This window comes from Ursus arctos, unplaced genomic scaffold, assembly GCF_023065955.2.
Source record: "Ursus arctos isolate Adak ecotype North America unplaced genomic scaffold, UrsArc2.0 scaffold_5, whole genome shotgun sequence".
Classification (NCBI taxonomy): domain Eukaryota; kingdom Metazoa; phylum Chordata; class Mammalia; order Carnivora; family Ursidae; genus Ursus; species Ursus arctos.
In genome coordinates, this window is record NW_026623067.1 from 57,122,857 (window position 1) to 57,148,783 (window position 25,927).

Below are 25,927 nucleotides of genomic sequence, written 5' to 3' on the forward strand. Positions count from 1 at the left end.
CTTATCTGTTTAAACTCTTGGTTAGCCTCACCTTTGCCACCAAAAGTGTCCAGAGGACTTCTCATTACTAGTCCTGAATTCTGTTACCATCACTGTAGACGGAATTCAGGTGTTGTACTTCAGGGGATGCCCCTCACCTTTGAGAACTACTTGGTGGGCTCTTACTAAGATAGGCAGCAGTGGTCTCTGCACACTGCTTTGTCCAGACCTTACTCCTGTGCTCCGTCTCCTGTATTGTTGCCAGTGCTTCCATCTCTTCTATAGTTTGAACTTTCTGCTCTCTTCTAATGATGGCAAAGATGGAGTTGGCATTTCTGCTTCTCAATCTTGTTTTCCTTTTCTTTTTTTTTTAAGTCTTCCAGTGGGGTAAGGCAGGTTATTAAAACATTCAGTAATCTTCCAGTTTGGGAATGCGTAGGTCACAGGATGGAAGGCACAGCACTGGGAATATAGTCGATGGCATTGTAATAGCACTGTGTGGTGACAGATGGCAGCTACACGTGTGGTGAGCCAGCATAATGTATAGAGTTATTGAATCACTAAGTTGTACTGAAACTACTGTAACATTGTGTGTCAACTCTACTTCAATAAAAATAAAATGTTTTGGAAGGTATTTTTAAAATTCAATAATATGCAACTGTAGGAAACATTTTATAGAAAGTTCATTTTTGATTACCAAAAAAACTTTTTCTTTGTGGACTTCAAAACCTCTGGGGCACCATAAACAGGAATATCGTACTATCTTTAAATGACCTTTATGCGAGACCCCTGGGTGGCTCAGTCGGTTAAGCGTCTGCCTTCGGCTCCAGTCATGATCCCAGGGTCCTGGGGTCAAGTCCCGCATTGGGCTCCTTGCTCAAGGAGCCTACTTCTCCCTCTCCCTCTGCTGCTCCCCCTACTTGTGCTCTCTCTGTGTCAAATAAATAAATAAAATCTTTAAAAAAAAATGATCTTTATGATAGCAGAGGAATGTTCATATGATTTGGAGTATAGTTTGTTTTTCTTTCTTCTAGAACCAGGTGGCGAAAGCTATATCCATTTTTTCCCAAATCATGAAGCAAGAAAATGTACTCTGCGCCAATTTAAATGTAAGTGACTTCTTTATTGTTTAAAGTAAGGCTTGAAAGGTGGTAAAATGATGTTTAGATTTTTTTTACCTATGTATGATGAATATTGATCTTCTAAGATCTTGATTCAATTCAGTGATTTATTGAGCTCTGTGTTACAGTATAGGCCCTGTAACAGGAGTCAATACAGGCATTTCTAAATAGGTGGAAAATGTAGATAAATGTAGCTCAGATACAAGATGTAGCTAAATGCCACAGGTATAACACGTGACTACAGAAGGCTGTAGATATAGAGAGGAAGGAGATGGACTCTATTTTCTCTTGATTAAGACTTGAGAAAAATCTTTGTGCTAATTGCATCCAATTCATGGTACCTAACATAGGAGTTAGTATACCTACGGTGCATAATATAGTGCTTGATATGGTAAGCACTCAGTAAATGTTAGCTTTTTTCATTCTATGTTTCCAGGCTGCCATGGCCCATCTGCCCCAGTAAGCAGTGAATCATCCACACCTTCCTGGAACAATGAAAAAGACTAGGAGACTCTGTGGTCGTTAGAGACATCATGTGCCCCACTCAGCCAGCCCCTACTGAGGCCCTGCTTATGCTGAGTATACTTATGTTATGGGGTGTTGAAAAGAAAGCCCCTCACTTTCAAGAACTTAGTCTCCTGAAACATTAAGGGGTCAAGATGAGAAATACATTGTCAAAAGAACAGAAATGTATTAACACCAGTACGGTATGAACTAGGATAAGACCTCACAGCCAGTGCAGTGTTACAGCATAGGGAGTGAAGGGCTGGCCAGTGGGAACAGACTGAGCATATCTCAGGGAGGAGAGAATTGCTGAGCAGTGTCTGAGGGAGGACAGGGCCATGGAATTAGAGCGATGAGGGTGAAAGGGCATTCTGTGTTGGGAGATTAGTTTTGCTGAGGATTCCATTTAAAAGAATGTAAATTTTCAATCGTAACCACTTCTTATTAGCCTTGAGTTCATCCTCAGGCAACTTATTTAAACTCTATGGTCCCTATTTTCCTTTTATCTAAAGCAGCAGTAGTGATAAATAATTACTGTCCTTTCATTATGAAAATTGAAAGAATAATGCATTGTAGTAGTTAACACACTACCTGGCATGTAATCAGTGTTCAGTGAATGCTTAGTAATACCAGTTTTATTTGTTTGAAATCAAGTGTGTTACACAAAGAGGAATATTTATATGTAACAAATCCTAGAACCTAGTAAATAGGAATTGGGTATGACTCCAAGGTTCCATGGTTTTCATTTCTTCCATAGTCATTATACTCAAATGTCACCCCCAGACCAGTGCCCAGATGACTTTTAAGAGAAGGACTAGATGAGCCTTTATGGTAAACTTTGAAGAATAAGGTTGCCAAGATGTCTGAGATAAGAATACCTTATATTTGACCTCACATTGACTTTTCAAAGTCCTTTCATGTAAGGGAAAGATGAGCCTGGGGAACCAGAAAGATGGGCATAGTGATAATAGAGACCTTGAAACAAAGGATGGTTTTGGAAGGGAAGAGACTAAATACTAGAAAAGTATCCAAAAAGAGATCTTATAGTTTTTAAAGGACATGAGCCTAGAGGGGAGATGAATGTCAGAGCTGTCAGTTAAGAGCTCATCTATATAAAACCAGCAGTGGATCTGATAGGAACTGACAAATGCCACAAAAAAAGGAAGTAAGAGGACTGAGAAGTGAGTTTAATAAGACATCAGTGGTGAGGCAGAGGAATCATCAGAAAAAGACAAGGAAGAAAGAGACAGAAATCTAAGAGGGCTGACAGCCTTTCCCATCAGAGCCTGCTGCAGACAGCCCCTATCCCACGACTGCATGCCTATGCAGAAACTGCAGGTCAGAGCAGATGGGTCAGCCTAAAAAGCTCACAGGCATAAGCAGATCTGGGAGGTCAGGGTGGCAAAGGTCCAGAGTCCAGAAGTTCAGGTTGTTTGAGCCAACAATATCAGTAAGCCAAACACATTAGGAAGCCTGGTCTTCCAGCAGGTGCCATATGTGTTGTACCTTCTTCTCTGCTTCTTACTGGATTTGGACAGCCCTGGGTATCCAAGTATATCATTGCTTCTTCGCGGGGGGAGGGGAGCAGCCTGTAGATGAACTCATTTTGTGATTGGACAGAAGTAGAATTGCTAGCATTTCAGGTGGTTCATAGGATCATGAGGGAAAGTGGTACACAAGAGTGTGGTGAGAGGAGTGTTCTATGGATCATTGGTAGCTTTTCTTAGAGTTGAAGTGAGCTTGGAGGGATCTGTAAGGGTTGATGGTGAGAAATTGAAGAGAGATCAGCAGAGTTTTAATTTACTTTAGATAGCAACTTAATACTCATTGGTTCATTTTATACAATACTGTAGAAACAGTATTTGGCCATATCATACATGTGAAAAATGGAGATTCAAAGAGTAAATAAATCACCTGAGTTCTTGAAGCTAATTATGTAGCAGAGCAGAGTCAGAGCTTTAACACGAATGTGTCTGACTACAAAGTAAAGGGTTTCCCCACCACCCGAGACCTACAGAGACAAGGGTTGTGTCTTTTTTATCCAGGATTGGAATTAGCTGCTCCTCCTGGATGATGAAAAGGACATAGGATAGGATGTCAAGAGGCCAAGGTGCCAGTAGTACACGTACTCCTTGTCCTTGAGTTTAGATGCTTCATCTCTTGCAAACCTTGGCTATCTGTCACAGTTATTATGAGAATCTCGTAATAATTTTTTTCATATGAGAAAGTGCTTCGTTGGAAATAAAACATAGGCTGCTGAGAGTGTAGCTATCCATTCATAGGAGGAAGAGAAATCCAGAGGATGGTGGGACATATGCAGCAGGAGTCGCTCCTGTTCTCTGAGAGCTGGAAAGGAAAGGTAGCTGATCAAACTTGGTGGAATGGCATGTTTATGGCAAGCACTGTGTAAGGAACCTTGAACTGATCTTGAATATGAATCATCCCCTCCCTGAATTGGGTCACAGGAGTATGTGTTGTTCGGAATCTTAAAGACCATTTTATTGTTTAAAAATGCTCAGTCAGGAACTTTTTCCAAATGTCCAATCTAAGTTGGTCATGTTTCAGTATAAACCTGTTTTGGCTTCCTTAGGGATATGAAAAAGAGATGGTTGCCATTCTCGGGTTTAATAATCTCTCAGATTCAGATCTCTGTTATTAGAGCAGGTTTTTAAAAGCTGATTTAATGGGCCCTACCTTCTCTAAGGCTGAGTCATCTACTTGGAATCCTTAAGGGCAATTTGTTAATTATTAAGAAATGGAAACCTGACAAATAGGCTGAGTAGAAAGTCTGTTCAGTCAGTAGTAGCAGAAATAAATGAAGTTTTTTTTCTGATCTTTAAAAATTAATGTCTTATACTAAAATTTTTTCCTGCTGCCATTTGGAATTTGAACTCACCTAATTTTCCCCCCTCAACTTCATTTTCTTTTCATCAAAATTGCTCCTGCTGCCAATATGACCCAGAGGGCCTGATTTTCCATTTTCCCAGCTAATACTTGCTACACACTGAATTGATTTAGCAGCAGATGATCTCGTTGAGGCACATGCATGTTGGCTCTGCTGTCTGAATTTAAACCCATCAATCTCAAAAGAACTATAGTCCCCTCTTCAACAGTGTTGATCAATATCAAAGGATTAATTTCCTCTTCTAAATATGTTTGAAAGTAGCCAAGACCAACATGAGGTAGCTTTCCACCGATGTTATTTGAATTCTAATCATGTCTCTAGAAGTAAGGCATGTCTCCAAATGGACACCCGTTTTGGAATTGAATTACCTTGCAGGGGAATTGGCAGTTGGTTAGTTTTGCCACTTTTATCATTATTTGTTAACACAGATAAATATTTTAATGCCCCTTTCTCCAGTCACTAAGGTCGCCCTAAAGTTAGAGCCCATGCTAGGAAGTCTCCTGGGCTATATGGGGTAGGCAAGGAGACAGAACTCATTTCTCATAAATCCCTTTGTGGCAGCATCTTGCCTGTATGTGGAAGTTAAGAATTGCATTTTAGTTGGAGCAATATAGACCTGAGAAAAATAAGAGTCTATACAAATGAAAAAGTTTGTTTTTCTTCAATGTAGAGAACCAGAGATGGTCACTTTGGGTCTGGCGTGACATTTTATGGTAACATCAGGAACCCAGCCTCTTTCACAACACCATCCTGAGCATATGTTTTCCATCCATTACACCTTTTCCAGCAAGAAGTAGGAAGAATGAAGAGCAAAGAAATTGGGCCCCTTTGAGGATGCTTTCCCAAATGTCTCACCCAGCCACTTGTACTTACATGTTATTGGCCAGAACATAATCCTGTGACCACACCTAGTAGCAAAGAAACCTGAGAAATACAGTCTTTGAGTTTTGTACATGACAGCATCATTTGAAGTTAGTTCTGTTAATCAAAAAAAAAGTGGGGGGTGGTTATTACTTAGAAAACTAGCAGTCTCTACTGCCCTATGATATTCTACTTCAAATATAGCAAACTTGAAAAGAAAAAGACAAAATGCAAATTACTGCATGTTCAGGGCCTCTCTTCCCTTTTTTTGGTCAAACGCATCCAATGATTTGTGGACATTTCTTGAGGTTTCAGAAAATCAGAGGGGCAGAAAATGCCCTTCTCTGGCTGTTTGAGTAGTTTTTCTTACCTAAATTCCCCCTATTCCTTGCTAATTTTCCTAGCCTTTTGTTTGAAATCTTTAAGATTAAAGCAGTGTGCTGTGCCTTGATCTGGTTTTCCTTAACCATAACCTAAGGTTTCAGCTTGAGACAAGCTCTCCTAGCTTTGCATTTTTTCTTGGCTTTTCGTCAGTAACTGCTTCATCTATATTGCCCTTCATCAGTATATTTCGAGGTATCGAACTTGACTCTTGCAATCCCTTCTGAATCATAGATAGTTGCTGGAGGCAGGGAGAGAAATTGGGAAAACTTAAGAAGAGATGTTGAAATCTTCCAGGAGCACATCATTAATAGTTTCTAGCATGGAGCTCCAGGAGGCTTATCTGTGTAAATTGCTAGGGGACCTCAGCTCTCCTTCTCATTCATTTTTGTCGAGGGTCTACTAGGTACCAGGCACTAGAGACATAACACATAACAAGGTGGACTTCTCCTTGCCCTCAATAGGACAGCTGCCAACCCAGTCAGTTGGTTTTTATTAACAAGAGTTTTGGGGCGCCTGGGTGGCTCAGTCATTAAGCATCTGCCTTCGGCTCAGGGCGTGATCCTGGGGTTCTGGGATTGAGCCCCACGTCAGGCTCTTCCGCTGGGAGCCTGCTTCTTCCTTTCCCACTCCCCCTGCTTGTGTTCCCTCTCTCGCTGGCTGTCTCTCTCTCTCTCAAATAAATAAATAAAATCTTTAAAAAAAAAAAAAAGAGTTTGAAGTACTATTGGGAGTTAGAGATTTTACCCTACTTTTAAGCTAACGAGTTAACCTTCCATAGTTTCGTGGATACTAGTAGAGTTCACAAGGCACCGAGAGGTGAAGGACAGTTTATTAATTAAAGCAGTAGTAGTAGCCACAACATTAGCGTTTTGCATCAGTTTCTTGAACCCAATTCCCACAGGGTGACACAAGGTCTATATTCCTCTTATACATACAGGAGGTTACAGTTTAAGAGAGGTATCTTGAATTTGGAGAACTCAGATCTCTCAAAATGGGCAGTAAGCATATCTGCCCTTTTCTCTGCAAGTAGCACTGTGTATGTCTTTCCAGGGTGTTGGTTATAAGGATGTCCTTGAAAAAATAGTCTGGAATAAAGGCAGTTAGTGCTTCTGCTTGAATGTGAGAAACCTGTGGAGTATTGCCTCCTAATGAAAGGTACGCTCATGAATTTGCCTTTGCTTGAGGACACTGAACTTACATCAAGCTCTTTGGATTTAATCTACTTGGAATCATTTCATTCTGTTCTTTGGGGCCAAAGATAACCCCTCATCCTGATCAACTGCTCAGCAAACTTAAATTATTATAAAATGGACTATAGGAAGAACTTAGCTCGTTTGCTATAAAAAAAGGAATAGCTTTTCCAGAAATACTACTTTTCCAAAGAATCAAGAGCCTTTAAAATGTTTACATCCTTTGACTTCGTAATTTCACTTCTGGGAAGATCACGTCCTAGATTAAAAAGGTTTTTTTTTTTTTAGTGTATGCACATTTATCAATATATTGAAGAGTGGTATTGCTTAAGTTAATGAATTATTTTATGTATATGGTAGATTGATATGCATTCATTATTAAAAATGAGGTATTCTGTAATTTCTTAATGAGAAAATATTCATTGTATAATAATTGACAAGAAGCAGAATCAGATCAGAGGAAAATTATAATTTCATGTATTACCTTCCAAATATATTAAACAGTGGATAACATTAGTTGGGGAATTCTGGCTTATTCTTATTTTCTTTAACCTTTTCTGTATTTTTCAAATTGTACTAGTGAACATTGGTAACGAGGGGAGGGAATATGTGTTTTTTTTTTTTTTAAGATTTTATTCATTTATTTGAGAGAGAGAGCATGAAAGAGAGAAAGCACGAGAGGCGGGAGGGTCAGAGGGAGAAGCAGACTTCCTGCTGAGCAGGAAACCTGATGGGGAATCTATCCTGGGACTCCAGGAGCATGACCTGAGTGGAAGGCAGACAACCAACTGAGCCACCCAGGCGCCCGGGAAATGTGGTTTTTTTTTTCTTCTGTTAATTATGTCTATCTGATGGAAGGTAGTGGTACCATTTTAAAAGCTAGGTACAGTATCCAGTTCTGAAAGTTCCTTAATGGCTGCAGTGTAAATAGGAGTACGTCATTAAGCCCTGAGCCAGCTTCTACTTTATACCTGCAGCAACTGATTTGCCCACAATTTCCTAACCTAAATAAATAAACAAAGGTAAAGGTATCTTTTGCCCTGGAGTCAATCTTATGAGATTGTGTGATTGTCCTCTCCTCTGAATCTAGAAGGACTAGGGAGGAAGAAACTGATAGTAATGTTTGAGTACCTCCTGTGAGCTGACATTTTATTCGACGTTCACAGTAACTCAGATGTGAGATGTAAACCTATTTTCCTCATTTTACAAATACAGAAGTTGGAAGAGATTAAATATGTGGCCAGAGTCATGTAGCTGGTAATGGCCTATGCCAGGATTCCAGCCCAAACATGTCAGACTCCACAATCCCTATTTTCTGTATTTCTACCTTTAAGCAAGTTTTGAAGTTGAGGTGTTTTGATTAGCTATTGGAAAATAAGTTTTGGCTGATAGACATATATTCAAAGCATTTTTGCACTTGTGCAAGAGAATGAATTAGGAAATAGCATGAAAGCAGGTAGATGCCTATAAATGTAGGCTTTTGTAGCAGGGTACATATCTCATTGTTGAGCACTGGCTCAGTCTTGTTTTTGCTTGTTTGTTCTTTGTATTCAGATTTTGATTCATATCCAAGCAAATATGTTGAAAACCCTGATAGAGATACTAAAGGATGCTGCAGAGGGAAATTTATCAAAATTTGTGAGAAGACAGGAGTTCTCAGAAGAAGTGGTGAGTATGTGATTGCTGTGGAAATCATTTAAAGGTGAAAGCGTTCTCATTAAAATGTGCACTTACTGTCTTCATTCTCTGGGCTGCCACCTTAAACACTGTCAAATATGGCAACCCCTCTCTTCTAACTGTTATAAGACTTCTGTGTTTGGGTGCAACGGTATTTTTCTGACAACAGAAAATACCCTCTGAAATTCTAGAAAAACTTTGTCCTTTTACATTATTTTCACCATCCTGCTCCCCCCCCCTCACCCACACACACTGGGTCCCAGCTCCCCTTTTCTCTTTCCTTTCTCCTCAAGCCTCCAGTGCCTTCTCCCTACTCCACCACCCCTGCTTCCTGTTTCAAGGAGCAGTCAAGAGAGAACTGCTGCCACAGGGACAGCCTCTTTCTGTCCCTGTGTGCTCAGCTTCCCTGCCGAGGCTGTGGTGACTACACACACTTCTCTAGAGCAGGCTCTGCCATTGAGCCCTGGGGCCCATCCCTCTGACGCACTGCACGGCATCAGTTCAAAAAATGTCTTACACTCTTTCGAGCATCATTAATATCCCCTTCCCTGTGGATCATTCTCATCAGCAAACAGCTACAATATTTCTCATCCTAAAAAAAAAAGTCTTGGGTGCCTGGATGACTCAGTCGATTGAGCGTCTGTCTTCAGCTCAGATCATGATCCCAGGGTCCAGCGATTGAGCCCTGCATTGAGCTCCCCACTCATCAGGGAGCCTGCTTCTCCCTCTGCCTCTGCCCCTCCCCCTGCTTGTACTCGCACACTTGCTCCTCTCTCAAATAAAAAAGTCTCCCCTACTTAAACAAATGAAAAGACATGCTGTGGGTTGAGATAGGAAGACTCAGCCCCATAAAATCAGTTCTTCCCAAGTGATTGTGATAATTCAACCTCCTAATAAAAGTGCCATTAGGTTCTTTTCTCTAGTCAAGGTTTACTAGAAAGAACAAACTAGCAAGAATAACTGGGAAAACCCTGTGAAAGAAGAGCAGGAGGAAGAGGTACTAGACCTGTCAGATATTAAACCATATTAAAGCTTCTATAATTAGAACTGTGGTTTTAGGTACTGAATAGACCAGCTAATGGAATTGTATAAATGTTTCTGCAAAACTATAAAACAAAAGTAAATAAAAATGATAAGCAATTTCCAAACATTGAAAGCAAAATGAAGTGAATGAACCCATGTCTCACACTAATGGCTTAAGCACACAAATAGGATGGGGCGCCTGGGTGGCTCAGTCGGTTAAGCATCTGCCTTCAGCTCAGGTCATGATCCCGGGGTCCTGGGATCAAGTCCCTCATCGGGCTCCTTTGCTCAGCAGGGAGCCTGCTTCTCCCTCTGCCTGCCGCTCCCCCTGCTTGTGGGCACTCTCTCTCTCTCTCTGACAAATAAATAAAATCTTAGAAAAAAAAAAAAGCACACAAAGAGGAGTTACTGTAAGTCATTTGAAATTTAGTAATTTGTACATCTATAGCTAAAGGGAAAAAAACTGTAAGGAAATCATAAATTACTGGCAGTGATCAGTTTGTTAGTAATGATAATTGGTGCTGTCATTTTGAGTTATGAAGGGGCCTGTTGCTAGGTTCTTCCGCCCTCCCTTGACTTTTGATAGTACAGGTCCCTGCTGGTGTCTGAGATGGCAGGGTAGGCGGTAGAGGGCCGCTGGCTCCTTTCTCCCCGCCTCTGCCACACTGTTGCCCTCCCAGCCCCTTCCCGTTTTCACACTTCCACCCAAAGGCTTCTTCCTGCTGGCAAAGGGAGCTTGTCAGGAAACTGACTGGATATGATTAATTTAAAGCTTCTTTCTATTCAAATTCTTAGCTTTCTGTAGGTTGTGGTCCACCCAAACCCTTTTGGAGTATGTTTTAAAAAGGTAGGAGAACTGGGAATGTAAACGGGTTTTAAAGTGCACAGTTGGGTGCATCCATTACTGACACAACTTCAGTTTTCTCAATAGCACTGATGTGAATCACTCTACTTAGACCTGGTCCGTCAGTATGTTGTCCCAATTATATGACTACAACATCCAAACAAACTCCACATTGAAAAATACTGATTTTTATCTGATTTTTCCCCCAAAGTCGGTAAGCCTGATTTACTTAAAAAGCTCCGCCTGTAGTTGTGTGTATTCCCTGGCTGTTGTGAGGCTGTGCGGAGAACTGCTATTGAGAAATAAATGACTCCTCTGACTCCAATAGCCTTTGAGCCAGCTCTAAATATGCTTGTGAGACTACATGTGGAGACCCTTCCGCTGTAAAACTTGCATCTTACAAATGTACTGTTTAGTGTTGATACCAACAGTTATTAAAAATGTCTTGTGTGTGGAGACAAGGTGCTGTTATACCACCAGAGGAATTTTGAAAAGAATTCTTGATTTTCTTAATTACTATGATAAAAACCACTCCAGACATTAGCTGTTGCTTCATTGATTTCTTTTTTGAAACTAAACGGACAATGGAGAACAGTCTCTCTGCTTAAACAGTAGAATGGTCCTAATGTTCTTTTTCAGAACATGAACTGCTAGAATTTCTTACCTGAAGGTTCAGTGGAGACCCCTTGTTTGAAAGGAAGATATGCCAGCTTCAAATAGGGTTATGATATATTTAGAAGATGACCAGAGGATTTCTTAGGGACCTTGAATACAAGTAAATTTCATCAAGAAATGTTAGATTGTATCATTTCTTTTTTTAAAGAGAAGTTTCTTTTGTTTTTTTTAGATTTATTTAGTTGAGAGCGAGAGAGCGCGCATGCGTGCAAGTGCATAAGTGGGGGGAAGGGTAAGGGGTGGGGAGAGAGAGAGAAAGCAGACCCCTCTGCTGAGTGGAGAGCTTGATGCAGGGCTTAATCTCACTACCCTGAAATCATGACCTGAGCCGAAATCAAGAGTCAGACACTTAACTGACAGAGCCACCCAGGTGCCACAAGTTGTATCATTAATAAGGAGTGAACCAAGTAAAATGTTGATTTTGTTCAAAAAAGTAGTTCTGCATTGTAATTTAGAGCTCACCCATTTTTGTAGATTAAATAGCAATCATATATTTGTGACTCTGATATTTATACCTTTGGTCTAGACCTCTCCTCCTTGCCTCATGTTGGTGTATATCTAACAATTTCTTGATTTACCCACTTAGATCTTTCACAGGCATCTCAGCATGTCCAAAACAGAATTCTTGATTCGTTCCCCCTCCAAATCTGGTCCTCCCATCTTCCCCGTCTCTGTTAATGACCTCACCCGTCACCAAGTTGCTAAAGCCCAAATTGGGGAGATGTCTTTGATTCTTCCCTTTCCTTGATCTCTTCAACAATAAATCCTTTCAGTTGGACCTCCCATATATACTTGTTATACATCTATTTCTCCATCTTGTGTATACTATTTCCAGTCTAGACTGTCATCCTCTCTCATCTGGACTATGATGCTGGCCTCCAGATTAGTCTCTCCCCTCCCATTTCTCTACACAGCCATTTAAACCTAAGTCAGATCATGTCCTAATTTGGACCTTCTGACGGCTTCTAGAACGAATTCCAGAACACTTACCATGTGTTATAAACCTTCACATAATTTGGCCCCACCTCCTGCTCTGATTGTTAAATTGGGCAAACTTTGTTTCCATTGCTGTTTGACTCTATCCTGGTATGTTTCATTGTATATTGTGTACCATTTGAACACCCTTCTTATGAGATATTAGGAATGATTTTCAGATACTAATTCTGAATTTTGTGTATAGCTTGTGGAATCCATTCATACTTCTGTGTGCCCCAGTACCCTGGTTTTCACCATTATAGATACACACTATGCATTTTCATGCATTTGTATCTCTGCTTCTTGGAAGATAAGAAGAACAAAGAAGAAATCTTGCAGACATATAATGATCTGCTCTTCTTTTTCCCAGCTGGCCAAAGCAAGGGAAAAAGTGAAGGATGTGCCTGCCCTTCTAGCCAGATTTGATGAGATCTATAGGAAACTGCACATAAATGGCCAGGTCACCACTTACACGTTGGATACTCTGCTCTGCCACACCCCTGGGGACAGGAAATCCCACATGATGCTATTAAACAAGAGGACAGTCAGCCATCGGACCTTCCAGCCACTCAACCAGTCCCTGTGGGCTGAGTAACCCTAGGTTCAAACCCCCCATGGGTCTGAGCTGGAAGGGGCCTGCTTCTAGTGAGTTAATGGCTTCCTAAAATATCAGGCATTGTACTCCAGTGGATGGTATACTAACAAACACTTGGTCTCCTTAAATTTCTGAGTTCATTGAGAACTGGCATGCTGACTGGAGTAGTTAATGTTGTGCTGCTGTGACGATCTACATACAATCAAGCAGAAAGCTCTGCTGCTTCAGGAAGGACGCTTCTCCTGTGTAAACTTCTGAGGATCCATGAAGGAACATGGCTGTGGTCTCCAGTACAGCTCCTGGTACCAGAGTAGAACCCAGTAAGCACCAGTGGGAAGCAATTCACCTAAGTGGTCAACTCCAGTGAATTTTCAGGGGTGTAGTTACTTGTAGATTATACCCTTGCTGAATTCAGGAGGTCTGAAGCCTATCGTGCCACTCTGGACGGTAGCCCAGGATTTTCTCACTGCTTCTGTCATCATTTATCTGTGACCCTAAATAAGATACTTGTGAACCTGCATATGGACTTGAAATTTTCATTTAAGGTTCAGTAGTGTCAAATTTTCTCAAAAATGAGAGAAATAAAAGGTTCCTAAGAAAACATCTTGAGGTTGTTTTATTTTCTCAGCAGCAAAACTAACCCAGAATTTAGCTCTCAGGACTGATAAGTAAACTGATAAGTAAACTAAAATTTAAATGGTTACTGCTGTGGTCATGGGCAGGCCGTGTACTTTTCGAAATAAGTGCCGATAAAAACCACATAATGCTCTCTGTATTGCTTTGTTTTGTGTGGATCATAAATATTTGGTTCTACAGCGTGTTAATGATCTTCTCTTGTCTCTTGGGATGCTTTATTTTTTTTGTAAAAATAAACACGTCATGACACCAGGTTAAAGCTTCCTCATCCTGATCTGTCATGTGATGGTGTGAAACACAGCACTGGTGAGTTGTGCCTTTTGTTTCTAAAAGCCCACATAATGTTCAAGCCGCTCAGCTGTCTTCCTAGAGTTCAGTACACTCTTCAGTGCTGTTTCAAAAACTAGGTTTACTTTTAGCTTGATTGTTTTTCAGAGTCAAGAATTGTTCATAGAATCAGCAATTTTAGATTGGGAGGAATCTTCTGAATCTGCTAATTGAATTCTGTTATCTTTCAGGTGAAGGAAATGACTCGTCCAAATTGGTATAACTAGTTGGAGGTGGGACTGAGATGAAAATCCAGATTCCTAGTCCAGTACCCTTTCTACTAGAGCACATTATGTCTCTTCAGAGAAAGAATACTAGGTAAGGGCTCCCACGACTTAGTGTGTGGCCATGGGCTCACTTCACTTTCCTCATTTGTTAAATGGGGTCATCATAACCACCTCATAGGCCTGCTATGAGAACAGAATAAGATAGTGAATGTAAAGCAAGCAGAATGGTGGCTGGCACAGAGTAAGTGCTACATAGGCGTTAACTATTATAATTACCATCAGTTGCATTCAGAATGTGGGCATCTAGTTGAAGAATTATTTAACAAATGCGTTCTTCCTTCTGCTTATGCTCTGTGAAGCCTTAGCCCCTTTTAGGGAAAATTCTGTGCCTTTATAGAATCTTGTCTTTTTTTGTGTCCGCTGTTTGTAGAAAAAGGCATTTGAATTTCTCTACCCTCAAAGTCTTAGGGAATAATAGGGCGTGCTTCCTGTCCCCCAACTTATCTTTTATCTTCTCTGATATTCACAAAGAGCATTCGAATGCCTATTATACCCTGTGTGACTATGGCCCTGGTTTTTAGCTAACAACCATTCATTAGCCGCCCCCCCCAAAAAAAAAACGTGAGCAATAAATAGCAGCCATGACCTTCCCAAAGCCCTGCTGCTCTGAACAGCTGGCGACGATGGTGGCTCTGCTGCCGGTAAAAACTAGGCTCTTCAACCTATTCCCAAAAGTTACGCTGAAGGGAAAGAGTACAGAGGGAACTAGTGAGCCTAATGTTTACCCCAAAATAATAGATGATTCTGAAGGCTTAAGAACCATCAAAGAAAAAGTTTGCTTAGTCTATAGTGAGCATTTCATTCTTTAAAATTTCATAATTTCTTTGAAGAATGGAGTTTTTTTGCGATCGATAATTTGCCTAAAGCATGTACTTATTCTGTTAATGAGAATATTTGGACAGAACATCTTATTCCCCAACCCTATTATGTGCCTTTGTAGATTGTTTCATTTATTATAAATGTCTGTTGCTTCAGAGTCCAAAAGTCACCATGGTGAGTACAGCACAGTATGAGAAGGAGACAAAAAGATACCTCCTTAATTAGGTGTTATCAGGAGAGTGTTCTGGTTATCTCTTGCTATGTCTAAAACATGCCAGAACTTAGTGGCTTAAAACAATGCCAGTCGTTTTCTCATTATCATCAGAATTGACTGACGCAGCCAGGTAGTTCTTACTCAGTGTCTCAGGTGGTTATTAGTCACTTGATGGCTAGGATTAGAGTCACCTCAGAGGCTTCCTCACTTAATATTTATGGCAGTTGACGCTGGGGCCTCAGCTGAGACTGGGGCCAGAGCATCGACATGTAGCTCCCTGACAGCACAGTGGCTGAGTACCAGGGAGTGTCCCAAGAGGACCAGGCAGAAGCTGTCGTCACCTTTTATGACCTGGGTTTAGAAGTCCCATGGTTTCAGAAGTCCCATGGCAGTGCTTCCATTCAAATCACAGGCCCATCCAGATTCAAAGGGAGGGAGCATTCATTCTGACTTCCATTGGTGGGATTGTCCAGGAAATACTGACATGTTTTAAACTATCAGAGACTTTTTTTCCAGCAAGTTCTTTGAACTTCTTTCCCATTGCTACTTCTCTAATTAAAGCCACCATCAGTAGTCTTTGATGGTGAGGTTTCCAAAACAAACTTGTCCTTTTCTGTGTAAAACCTCCTGAGGGCTCTTCACACCCCTCTGGATAAAGTTCTGTCTCTAACGTGGTTTAGAAGGTCCTTCATAATTTGGCCCAAGTTTGCCCAGCCTGCCCCAGCCCTTTCTACCCCACACTCCTTCCCTCCTCCTCTCTTCCAGGCCATGACTGGGACATCTTGTCATCTGGAAAGGCTTTCTTGAGCCACCTACCCTTAAGTTCAGATTAGTGAGCTGCCTACATGCTCCTATACTTCACCTATCAACACACTTACCATCCTCCTACCATCGTTCTCAATTCTTCACTAGATTTAGTTGCCATGTCTGTCTTGTTCTCCACTGTCGGCCCAGTACCTACCACAGTAGGGATCCTATAAGAGGATGAGTACTCATTTAACTCACTAATTGGTTTTTGTTGGTTGTTGTCATCATATCCCCCTGTGAACAGCGTTTTCTCTCCAGTGCCTTCCACTCAGTCCCAAACATTTAGACCTGACCCCAAGCTTTTGCTCAGCTTATTATATATCCTTTTCTCCTCCCATCTAAAATACCCTCCCTCTTTATCCATCCTTTTCTGCCCATTTTTCAAGATCCAACTCATGTGTCACCTCTTTGATCAGGCATTCTCAAGCTGTAGAACCCTTATGGATTCTCAGTCCACTCATTCACCAAATCAATAATGAGCAGCTACAAAGGACAGGTCACTATGAAAGGCTCTCAAGATGCCACAGGGAGAAGACATCCCTTTCCCAAAGCAGAACACTTTTAGTCTGCCATGTTGAACATAAGGACCTTTGGCCTAGTCATTTGCTCTTTGCTTCTGTAGATACTGCTCCTTACAGAGTGATCAAAATCCTCCTGAAGAATAGACTCAGTGGTGAAATAGACCAATCCTGGGCAATTTTGGCTGACAGTTTTATTGACAGTGATCCAAGGAATTAATACAAAATTGAACTAATTCCTAATGACTATTACTGAGAAAATATAATGGGGTCGTAAGGATTTACCTGCTACAATTCAGGTAGACAAAATTATAGCTTTCTCTATTTCTTTGCAAGCAAACAAAAAATTCTTATGCACTCTCTACTCCTGTTGAGAACCTCAGAGAGGAATTCATGGACGACTTGATCTTGCTTACAGGATATTTTAAGCTTTTATTATTTTTTTTCTTTAGGCAAATCTTTGGTCTTTCTGGATATGTTCCTTTTACCCTTTTCATAGCCAAGATGACAGCTGAGTATAAGGCAGTGGTTCTCAAACTTCAGCAAGCATCAGAGTCATCTGAAGAGCTTGTTCAAACCCAGAATGCTGGGCCCCATCTCTAGAGTTTCTGATCCACAGATATAGAGCAGGGTCCAAGAATGAGAATTTCTAATAAATTCTCAGGTGCTGCTGTTGCTAGTGTGGGGACTATAGTTTAAGCCAATATTTTATGAGAAAGCTTGTATTTTTTTATGTGCACAAGAAACTTGGGCTTCAGATACCATCCTTGGGCCCTCTAGTCTCTGCTGTCACAAAGAGGGAAGAGCAGTTAAGTATGGCCTTGTCCCTGGACTCCTGAGCAAGTACCTTATGAGGTGTGTATGTCTGCCTTTTACCCCTACTCCTGAGGACCCTTACTCTGATGTTGACCCGTCTCAACCCCAAACCCTCTCCACTGGAGTGAATGAATCAGGAGTCCCAGGTCATTATGGTTTAAGATCAGTGAAAAATGTATCTCTTTATTGTTTTCAAATTATATATATATATATATACACACATATAGAGACTCATGTATACATATACACACATGAGCATACGTATCCATGTAAACTAAGGCAACATAGCAGAATAGCACAGAGCTTGACAAAAATAACTCAAGATTCAAATTAATAATATTTCTGTCTACAAATTGACATACATTATACATTTAAAAAAAAGTGTGGTGAACCAATTCATTGTGAATTAACCCCCCAATGGAAATATTTCAGAAAAGTAAAAAAGATTTTTTAAAAGGACATGGTTTATACTACATAAAAAATGAATCAAGGAATTAAGTTGGCTTAAGTGGCATTACCTCAAAATATCTTGAGCAAAAATTGATATTGGTGTAATTCTGATTTAAATATTTTTGCTAACATGGAGTCAAAACTGGGGATTTAAAAATGCCCTCTGTTGGGGCGCCTGGGTGGCTCAGTCGTTAAGTGTCTGCCTTCGGCTCAGGGCATGATCCCAGGGTCCTGGGATCGAGCCCTGCATCGGGCTCCCTGCTCTGCTGGGAGCCTGCTTCTTCCTCTCCCACTCCCCCTGCTTGTGTTCCCTCTCTCGCTGGCTATCTCTCTCTCTGTCAAATAAATAAATAAAACCTTAAAAAAAGAAATACCCTCAGTTATCATGAGTTTGCATCCTACAAGAGGAACAGACATTAAATGAGCAACTGTACAAATGACCGAATTGTTAGTGATTGGGATAAGTCCAGGGCGATACTTCCATCATTCCGTGGCATAGATAGTAAGTGGCATGTGTCTGTTTGCATGTGTGCACGTGCACACACACGAGGACTTTCTCTGGTCTTTGATAGCACCGATTGTCATTCATTTTGACATGTGAAGTTCATTGGCTTGTGTTGTTTCAGGACTTTTTCCAAGTGTATCTAGTGTCTCCTGAAGGACAAACTGTCCTACCTCTGTTTTAATATGATCCCAAAGTTCCTACATAGCATATTACTATCCTATGATACTAGAATGTGGCCTTAATATTTTTTGAAAGGGTGAATTAATTAATGGCAGGTTTTGGTTAATATGTATAGCCTGCCATGCTTTGCTTTCAGTATTTCACAACTTTCTCATAAACTAGTTGCTCTTTCTATCTTAGTTTTACATGAGACAGCACCAAGCCCTAAAGAAGCGGGGTGGCAGAGAAGGGGGCATAGGCGACTAGTGCATTAACACCCTGGCCAGAGCCCTCTTTCTTAGTTTGTCTCCATGGGGTTTCCCGCCAGTGTTTCTAGGCTCTTGGCTAATCTGAGACAGAAATGATTTGGGGAGAAAGGGGAGTAAGGGGAGCACACAAGGATTTTACGTGAAACTTCCCAGCTGCTAATGGAACAGGATCCGAACACTGCCAAACAGTGCACCCTACCCACTTGCCTGCCTTACTGAGTTGATCTTTTTCTGAGGACTGTGGCCTCCAAGAGCCTCAGGGGCAACTTTACCACAGTGATTAAAAGTGAGGTCTGGGAAAGAAGCCCCAGGGGGAAGAAAAGAACCCCACATTTGGCTAGTAATCACTGTCCTGCAGCTGACATACTCCAAAGCTGGGTGCTTAGGATAGGAGAAGGCCTCATCTAATTAGGCCCTGAGAGGAAAAGGCACCAGGAGCCCCTGAACCCCCCCTGGAAGTCATCACGGAATCATGGTCTCTCACCTGGTCTGCCTGGGAAATGCATTGCCCAGTTAGTGATCCCTCATCTTTCCTGATGCCTTTTCCCTGCCCCAACTCAGGCCAAGCTCCCCCCCAGAAGAGCCCAGCATCCCCATGTCTCTTAATTCCCCAGATCTCCCTCATTCCCAGGCGGCAGGATCATCTTGTCGAAGTACAAGTGACATCACAAAAGAAGGCGTAACCGCCACAAAGTGACTGCCCTACAACTCAGTTTGTGAATCCACAAGTCCAAGTCACATGCCTGGCAACTCAGCAGCAGAATTTCCTGGCGTACATCTAAGAAAAGCCTACTGCAAATATTATTCTCAATGGGGAAAAGCTGGAAGCCTTTCCCTTAAGATCAGGAACACGACAAGGAGGCCCACTCTCGCCACTATTATTCAACATAGTACTAGAAGTCCTTGCAACAGCAATCAGACAACAAAAAGGGATCAAAGGTATTCAAATCGGCAAAGAAGAAGTCAAAATGTCTCTCTTCGCAGACGACATGATACTCTATATGGAAAACCCAAAAGAATCCACTCCCAAACTATTAGAAGTTATAGAGCAATTCAGTAACGTGGCGGGATACAAAATCAATGCTCAGAAATCAGTTGCATTTCTGTACACGAATAACGAGAACGAAGAAAGAGAAATCAGGGAATCCATCCCATTTACAATAGCACCAAAAACCATACGTTACCTTGGAATTAACTTAACCAGAGACGTAAAGGACCTTTATTCTAGAAACTATAAATCACTCTTAAAAGACATTGAGGAAGACATAAAAAGATGGAAAGATATTCCATGCTCATGGATCGGAAGAATTAACATAGTTAAAATGTCCATGCTACCCAGAGCAATCTACACTTTCAATGCTATCCCGATCAAAATACCGAGAACGTTTTTCAAAGAACTGGAACAAATAGTCCTTAAATTTGTATGGAACCAGAAAAGACCCCGAATCTCCAAGGAACTGTTGAAAAGGAAAAACAAAGCTGGGGGCATCACAATGCCGGATTTCGAGCTGTACTACAAAGCTGTGATCACAAAGACAGCATGGTACTGGCACAAAAACAGACACATAGACCAATGGAACAGAATAGAGAGCCCAGAAATGGACCCTCAGCTCTTTGGGCAACTAATATTTGATAAAGCAGGAAAAAACATCTGGTGGGAAAAAGACAGTCTCTTCAATAAATGGTGCTGGGAAAATTGGACAGCTACATGCAAAAGAATGAAACTTGACCCTCTCTCACACCATACACAAAAATAAACTCCAAATGGATGAAAGACCTCGATGTGAGACAGGAATCCATCAAAATTCTAGAGGAGAACATAGGCAGCAACCTCTATGACATCAGCCAAAGCAACCTTTTTCATGACACATCCCCAAAGGCAAGAGAAACAAAAGATAAAATGAATTTATGGGACTTCATCAAGATTAAAAGTTTCTGCACAGCCAAGGAAACAGTCAGAAAAACTAAGAGGCAGCCCACGGAATGGGAGAATATATTTGCAAATGACACTACAGATAAAGGACTGGTATCCAAGATCTACAAAGAACTTCTCAAACTCAATACACGAGAAACAAATAAATCAAAAAATGGGCAGAAGATATGAACAGACACTTTTCCAATGAAGACATACAAATGGCTAACAGACACATGAAAAAATGTTCAAAATCATTAGCCATCAAGGAAATTCAAATCAAAACCACACTGAGATACCACCTTACGCCAGTTAGAATGGCAAAAATAGACAAGGCAAGAAACAACAATTGTTGGAGAGGATGTGGAGAAAGGGGATCCCTCCTACATTGTTGGTGGGAATGCAAGTTGGTACAGCCACTCTGGAAAACCGTGTGGAGGTCCCTTAAAAAGTTAAAAATTGAGCTACCCTATGATCCAGCCATTGCACTACTGGGTGTTTACCCCAAAGATACAGACGTAGTGAAGAGAAGGGCCATATGCACCCCAATGTTCATAGCAGCAATGTCCCCAATAGCTAAATCGTGGAAGATGCCGAGATGCCCTGCAACAGATGACTGGATTAAGAAGTTGTGGTCCATATATACAATGGAATATTACTCAGCAATCAGAAAGAATGAGTTCTCAACATTTGCTACAACATGGACGGCACTGGAGGAGATAATGCTTAGTGAAATAAGTCAAGCAGAGAAAGACAACTATCATATGATTTCTCTCATCTATGGAACATAAGAACTAGAATGATCAGTAGGGGAAGAAAGGGATAAAGAAAGGGGGGGTAATCAGAAGGGGGAATGAAACATGAGAGACTATGGACTCTGAGAAACAAACTGAGGGCTTCAGACGGGAGGTGGGTGGGGGAATGGGATAGACTGGTGATGGGTAGTAAGGAGGGCACGTATTGCATGGTGCACTGGGTGTTATACACAACTAATGAATCATCGAGCCTTACATCGAAAACCGGGGATGTACTGTATGGTGACTAACATAATATAATAAAAAATCATTATTAATAAAAAAAAAAAAAAGAATTTCCTGGCGTACCCCACTGCACTCCAGGGGGACACATTGTGTCGCCATCAAGTTCAAGAGGATTAAGGAGGCCTTCAACTTTCATGACTGGAAATTACGGAATGAATACCAGTTTAGAGTATGTTCTGACTGTCGCTGGTGGCAGGATGGCCACATACACGTCCAAAGATAATTCAACATGAATGCTGCTCACTGAGAAGCCAGGACAGATGAAGCAAATCCACATGAGGCTTTTGGGCCACAGGGTTTATCTCCCTGTATAAAACTATGGGGAGCAGTGGAAATGTCATTTCCAATTTGGATGAGCACAGTGTTTTCTTTGACACGCTGATGCTGAAGTAACAAGGAATTTAACAACAACATGGCTTAGTATGGTAGGGTTTATAAAAGAAAAAAAGAAAAAAAACTTGCTAACAATAAGACTTAACCGTTGTGAGGCTCTATACAAAGCACTTTGTATACAGTATCTCAACCCTCAGGAAAACCCCATTTCAGAGATGCGGAAACAAACTCAGAGAGGTTAAGTTCTTGGCCATAGATGTAATACCAAGGAGTGGGCAAGTACAGATGGTCTGACGCCAAAGCTCGTGTTTTTAACTCTGTCTGTGTGTTGTGTGCTCAGATGGCGGCTCTGTGTGTGTGCGTGTACATGCTCATATGTGCACTTTTTAGGAAAGGTGGTAAACCTATCGATTCAGCAGAACCTTGAAAAGGCTGCTGAGTAAAAACGGTTAAGGTATCATACACACACACATACATATAATATGCATATATTATATATGCACATACATAGACCCATGTACATACTTAATGTTTGTGTATGGTCTATGTTTGGATTTTTTCAGTAATACCCCCCCTTCATGCCTTGCTCTTATCACTAGTATACAGCTGAAGAACTTAAGTAGACAGCAGAGGGCGCCCAGAGTCACTATTTTTAAAAGGTGTTAGTTTTTTAAAGCATCTTCCATTTCTGGAATTCAGAGAGAACAGAGGTCCACACTGTATTCTAGATGGGAAAGGTAGCTGTAGATAGACTTCAGGGAGGGTATAGAATGTTGCCTTCACTCAAACTGAGAATTCTGGTGTTGAAAGAATGTTTTGAGAAGAGACTAAACAGGACGATCCTCTGTAGAACAGCATTCTGATACAAGTGTATGTGGGGGCATACGCTAGATGTTTCATGAAAAAATGTCCTCAGCTCCTTATGAAAGAAAAAGAAAGAGCCTTTGTCTCACTTGGGAAAGTTGCCTCGTAAATTAAGAAGAAAAAACCCAGAATGAATTGTTTGCTGTTACTTACTAAAATCATATTGGTATGAGAGAGAAGTGAAAAGGAATTAGGCTCTTAATTATTTGTTCTGTCTTTCTACCCTACTCAAATCCATGAAATAACAGCAGACTATCTCTTCCAGCCATCATCATGGAGTTACTACGTCTTGGAGCTTTCTCCTTTAAAGTAAGGGAGATTTCAGTATCCTCGTGCATTTGTCACTGCCCATTTCTAGGAATAGGTCAAAGACCAACTTTTCATTATCACGAACCTTTAGTATACATTGAGATTTCACAGAGTACTAATTATTACCATGGGACTGGGGATTCTGGTGAAAGATGTCCCTGACAGACACCCGAGCCTGGGAGGAGGTGAGTGGCAGATGCTCTTGCTCAAGATGACTTGCTCATGAGTATGCAATAGATACCTCTTGGCTTACCACCAAAAGCAGAGGAGATTCTGTGCAACTGGACATCCTATAACAAACGATGGGGATAAAAGAAAGAAACTGTTAATTATTCTAAATGTGACCCACCGAGTTGGGTACAACAGCTCAGGGACATAGTACTGGAAAAAAAAAAAAAAGGCTTGGGGAAAAATCCTATAGTCCATGCTATTCCACACATATTCTCTTTGATTTTTCTCGCTTATGAAATGAAACAATCCCGAAACTCCTGGTTGATGGGCATTTGGTCCTGTAGGAGTCTGGAGCGGAAGTGGCCAGGACTAAGTCTCTATTTACACTGTTGTGTTAGCAGGCTTTTATCCCATCAGATGTTGCAGATACAGGGAAGGCCATATAAAAGTAGTGTTCCACTACACTGCACTGGGTGGGGGTGATCTCACTATGACATAATGCCTACAGTGCAGGTAAAGAATCAGTAGTATGAAGCTCACTCAGGCAGGATCTGTTTTTGACAATGTTGAGAGCTAAGCAGTTAATCAGTGAACCAACTGGTATAAATGGCAGTTCTGGACTTCTATATCCCTGGCCTTCCACAACCTTTATTATCCCCTTTGAGTCAAAATCCTAACGTCAGTGGACCATGGTATGGGTCTGGACCAAAAGTATAAATCTTTTATTCCTGTGGATCATTTGGGTTTGTCTTTAAAATCCTTTTTTCTCTTCTAAGCCATCTCACTTCTACATTTCACTTTGCATTTATAGACATGGCTTACAAGTTATTGATTATTTCATACTCTGTTGAAATCCTTTCAGGTGTAAAACATCTGGAAAGATAGGAGGAAACAAAGACCATTGCTACTTTAACTAGCAAATCTCCTGAGCCCATTTTGAAGATTCTGAGATAAATAGGTAACAGGAGTCCCCATGTTTCTGAGTTAAAGTTTTGGCAGGTAAACTGGGCTAGAGTAGGTTGGGTGTGATTTTGCCTTCTCACATTTCAATGGACTAATGCCTTATGATTTTTTTTTTCCTCCTGAGTTCTACTTCCTCTTTCTTCTTTCTCTGTTCTTCTATTTTGTATCTTCCCCATCATTTTATTAATGCTTCTCCTTTGAAAAAAAATATTTTAGATCCCTTTTTTTGGGTTCTTTGGTGACGGAGTCTAGCTTCCTGTGTCCTGACTCTTTCACTCACTGACTCAGAGTGGAGGCTGCTTTACTGGAACTTAGGAGAAACCTCAGGTTTGTTTTCAGTCCTGTTTTCTCCCTCGCATAAAGATCTAACTTCAAGGGAGAAATTAATAAGCCGGATTGAGAAAAACAAGCAACAAGCCTAAAAACTCATGTTCCTCACCAACTCCTCCTGGGCTATATTCTGTAGAAAGGCAACAAAACCATTTGGAGCTGCCCATTTGCTCCCCAAATATAACTCCCATGCCCAGTCTTATGCAGCCTTCAATGTGAGTTAAGTCCCTCAAAATAGAGCATGGGCTAGATTCACCTAAAACTGTCTTTAACTGCAACCCAAGGTACATTTCAACTTTCTCAGTTCGTTCAACAGAGAATATTTAGCAAGTGTCCATTTCGCCTGGAAAACAGGACAGATTAGAAGTAACACAATGTGTGTGCCAGTTCAACATTTCCATACCTAATATTCAGATACCTACTAACAACTCTGAAATTCAGATCCAAGTTTAAAGTCCACCTCTGGGACTACATCACCCATCCTCTGTTACAGCTTGGAAGATACTGATTAGCACAAAATTAATGATATTACTCCACACTTTCATCTTCATTGTTTTAAGCTGAGGTACCCAATTGCATTCATCCATGGCAACTAGTAGAGGAATATTTATTTTTAAGTTGGTCTGATCGGCTCATTCTTAGAAAGTGATAAATGAATAGAAGGTGCTCAATCAGACCTGTGGGTAAAAAGTCAAAGACTGTATGCATGTAAGATTAGGGGAAATTGTACACCTAATGAAGACAACAATGGGAAAAGAATGAACCACGATGCTCATTATGACTCAGTTGACAACACTTTTAGGTGAAGTCCACATGGTTTGGAAAGCACATTTCCATCCCTGGTGTCAAAACCTCCAAAAGCACATAGAAAAGTAAAAAATGGCCTGTGATGAGTTTGTCTAGGGTTATTTTGGAAGGCCCTGCAGTATTTAATGATGATAATGAAAATGCATTTCATTTCTTCATCTTGTCTATCAGACTCCCTGCCCAAAACAATAAGTAAAAAGGAAGGAAGACCAGCTAACAAAAGAGGGAGCCCATGACTGGATTTGTTCCCATCATATCCAATAGAACCAACCACATGAAGTTGCTAAAGAAATTTACCCACTGACAATGACAACAGCGCAACAGCATTTGTATCATATTCCCCACAGTTACTAGGCTGTTGTGGCTCAGATTTTGAGAAATTTAACCTGCATGTAAATGTGTGACAGAGCTTTCCTGGCAACCTGTAGTCCAACAAAGAACAGGAAGTGAAACGATCATTATTACCACAAGGTTTCTTTTACACAAGTTTCCATAACTTAGAGAGGCACCTTGCTGCTTACTCTCTGCCCTGTTTTCCTTCATCTGTACTCCTCTGCCTTACCTCAAAATGAAGAAAAGGAAGTGCTCGTCTGAGGGGTGAAAGGTCTCAAGAATTGGCTGTGACCCTGGGGAAATGGAAGGGGTACCCCTAAGATTT

The 25,927-nt window shown here is 41.0% G+C and overlaps 1 protein-coding gene across 7 annotated transcripts in view; it reads left to right on the top strand.

The window, feature by feature from the left end:
- The window catches only part of PTCD2 (pentatricopeptide repeat domain 2), a 233,511-nt gene that overhangs the window by 18,089 nt on the left and 189,495 nt on the right, over positions 1–25,927 (top strand). For 4 of the 7 annotated variants that reach the window (XR_008957623.1, XR_008957624.1, XR_008957625.1 and 1 more), the window contains exons 8-9: positions 1,014–1,088; positions 8,499–8,612. Coding sequence is in view for 3 of the 7 variants with exons in the window: in XM_057307442.1 (XP_057163425.1) it covers positions 1,014–1,088; positions 8,499–8,612 (189 nt within the window). In the remaining 4 variants the exon portion in view is untranslated. Of the gene's footprint in view, positions 1–1,013; positions 1,089–8,498; positions 8,613–12,508; positions 13,335–13,887; positions 14,015–25,927 lie in introns of those variants that run through there. The other 3 variants (XR_008957622.1, XM_026498817.4, XM_057307441.1) reach the window with 3 other exon arrangements.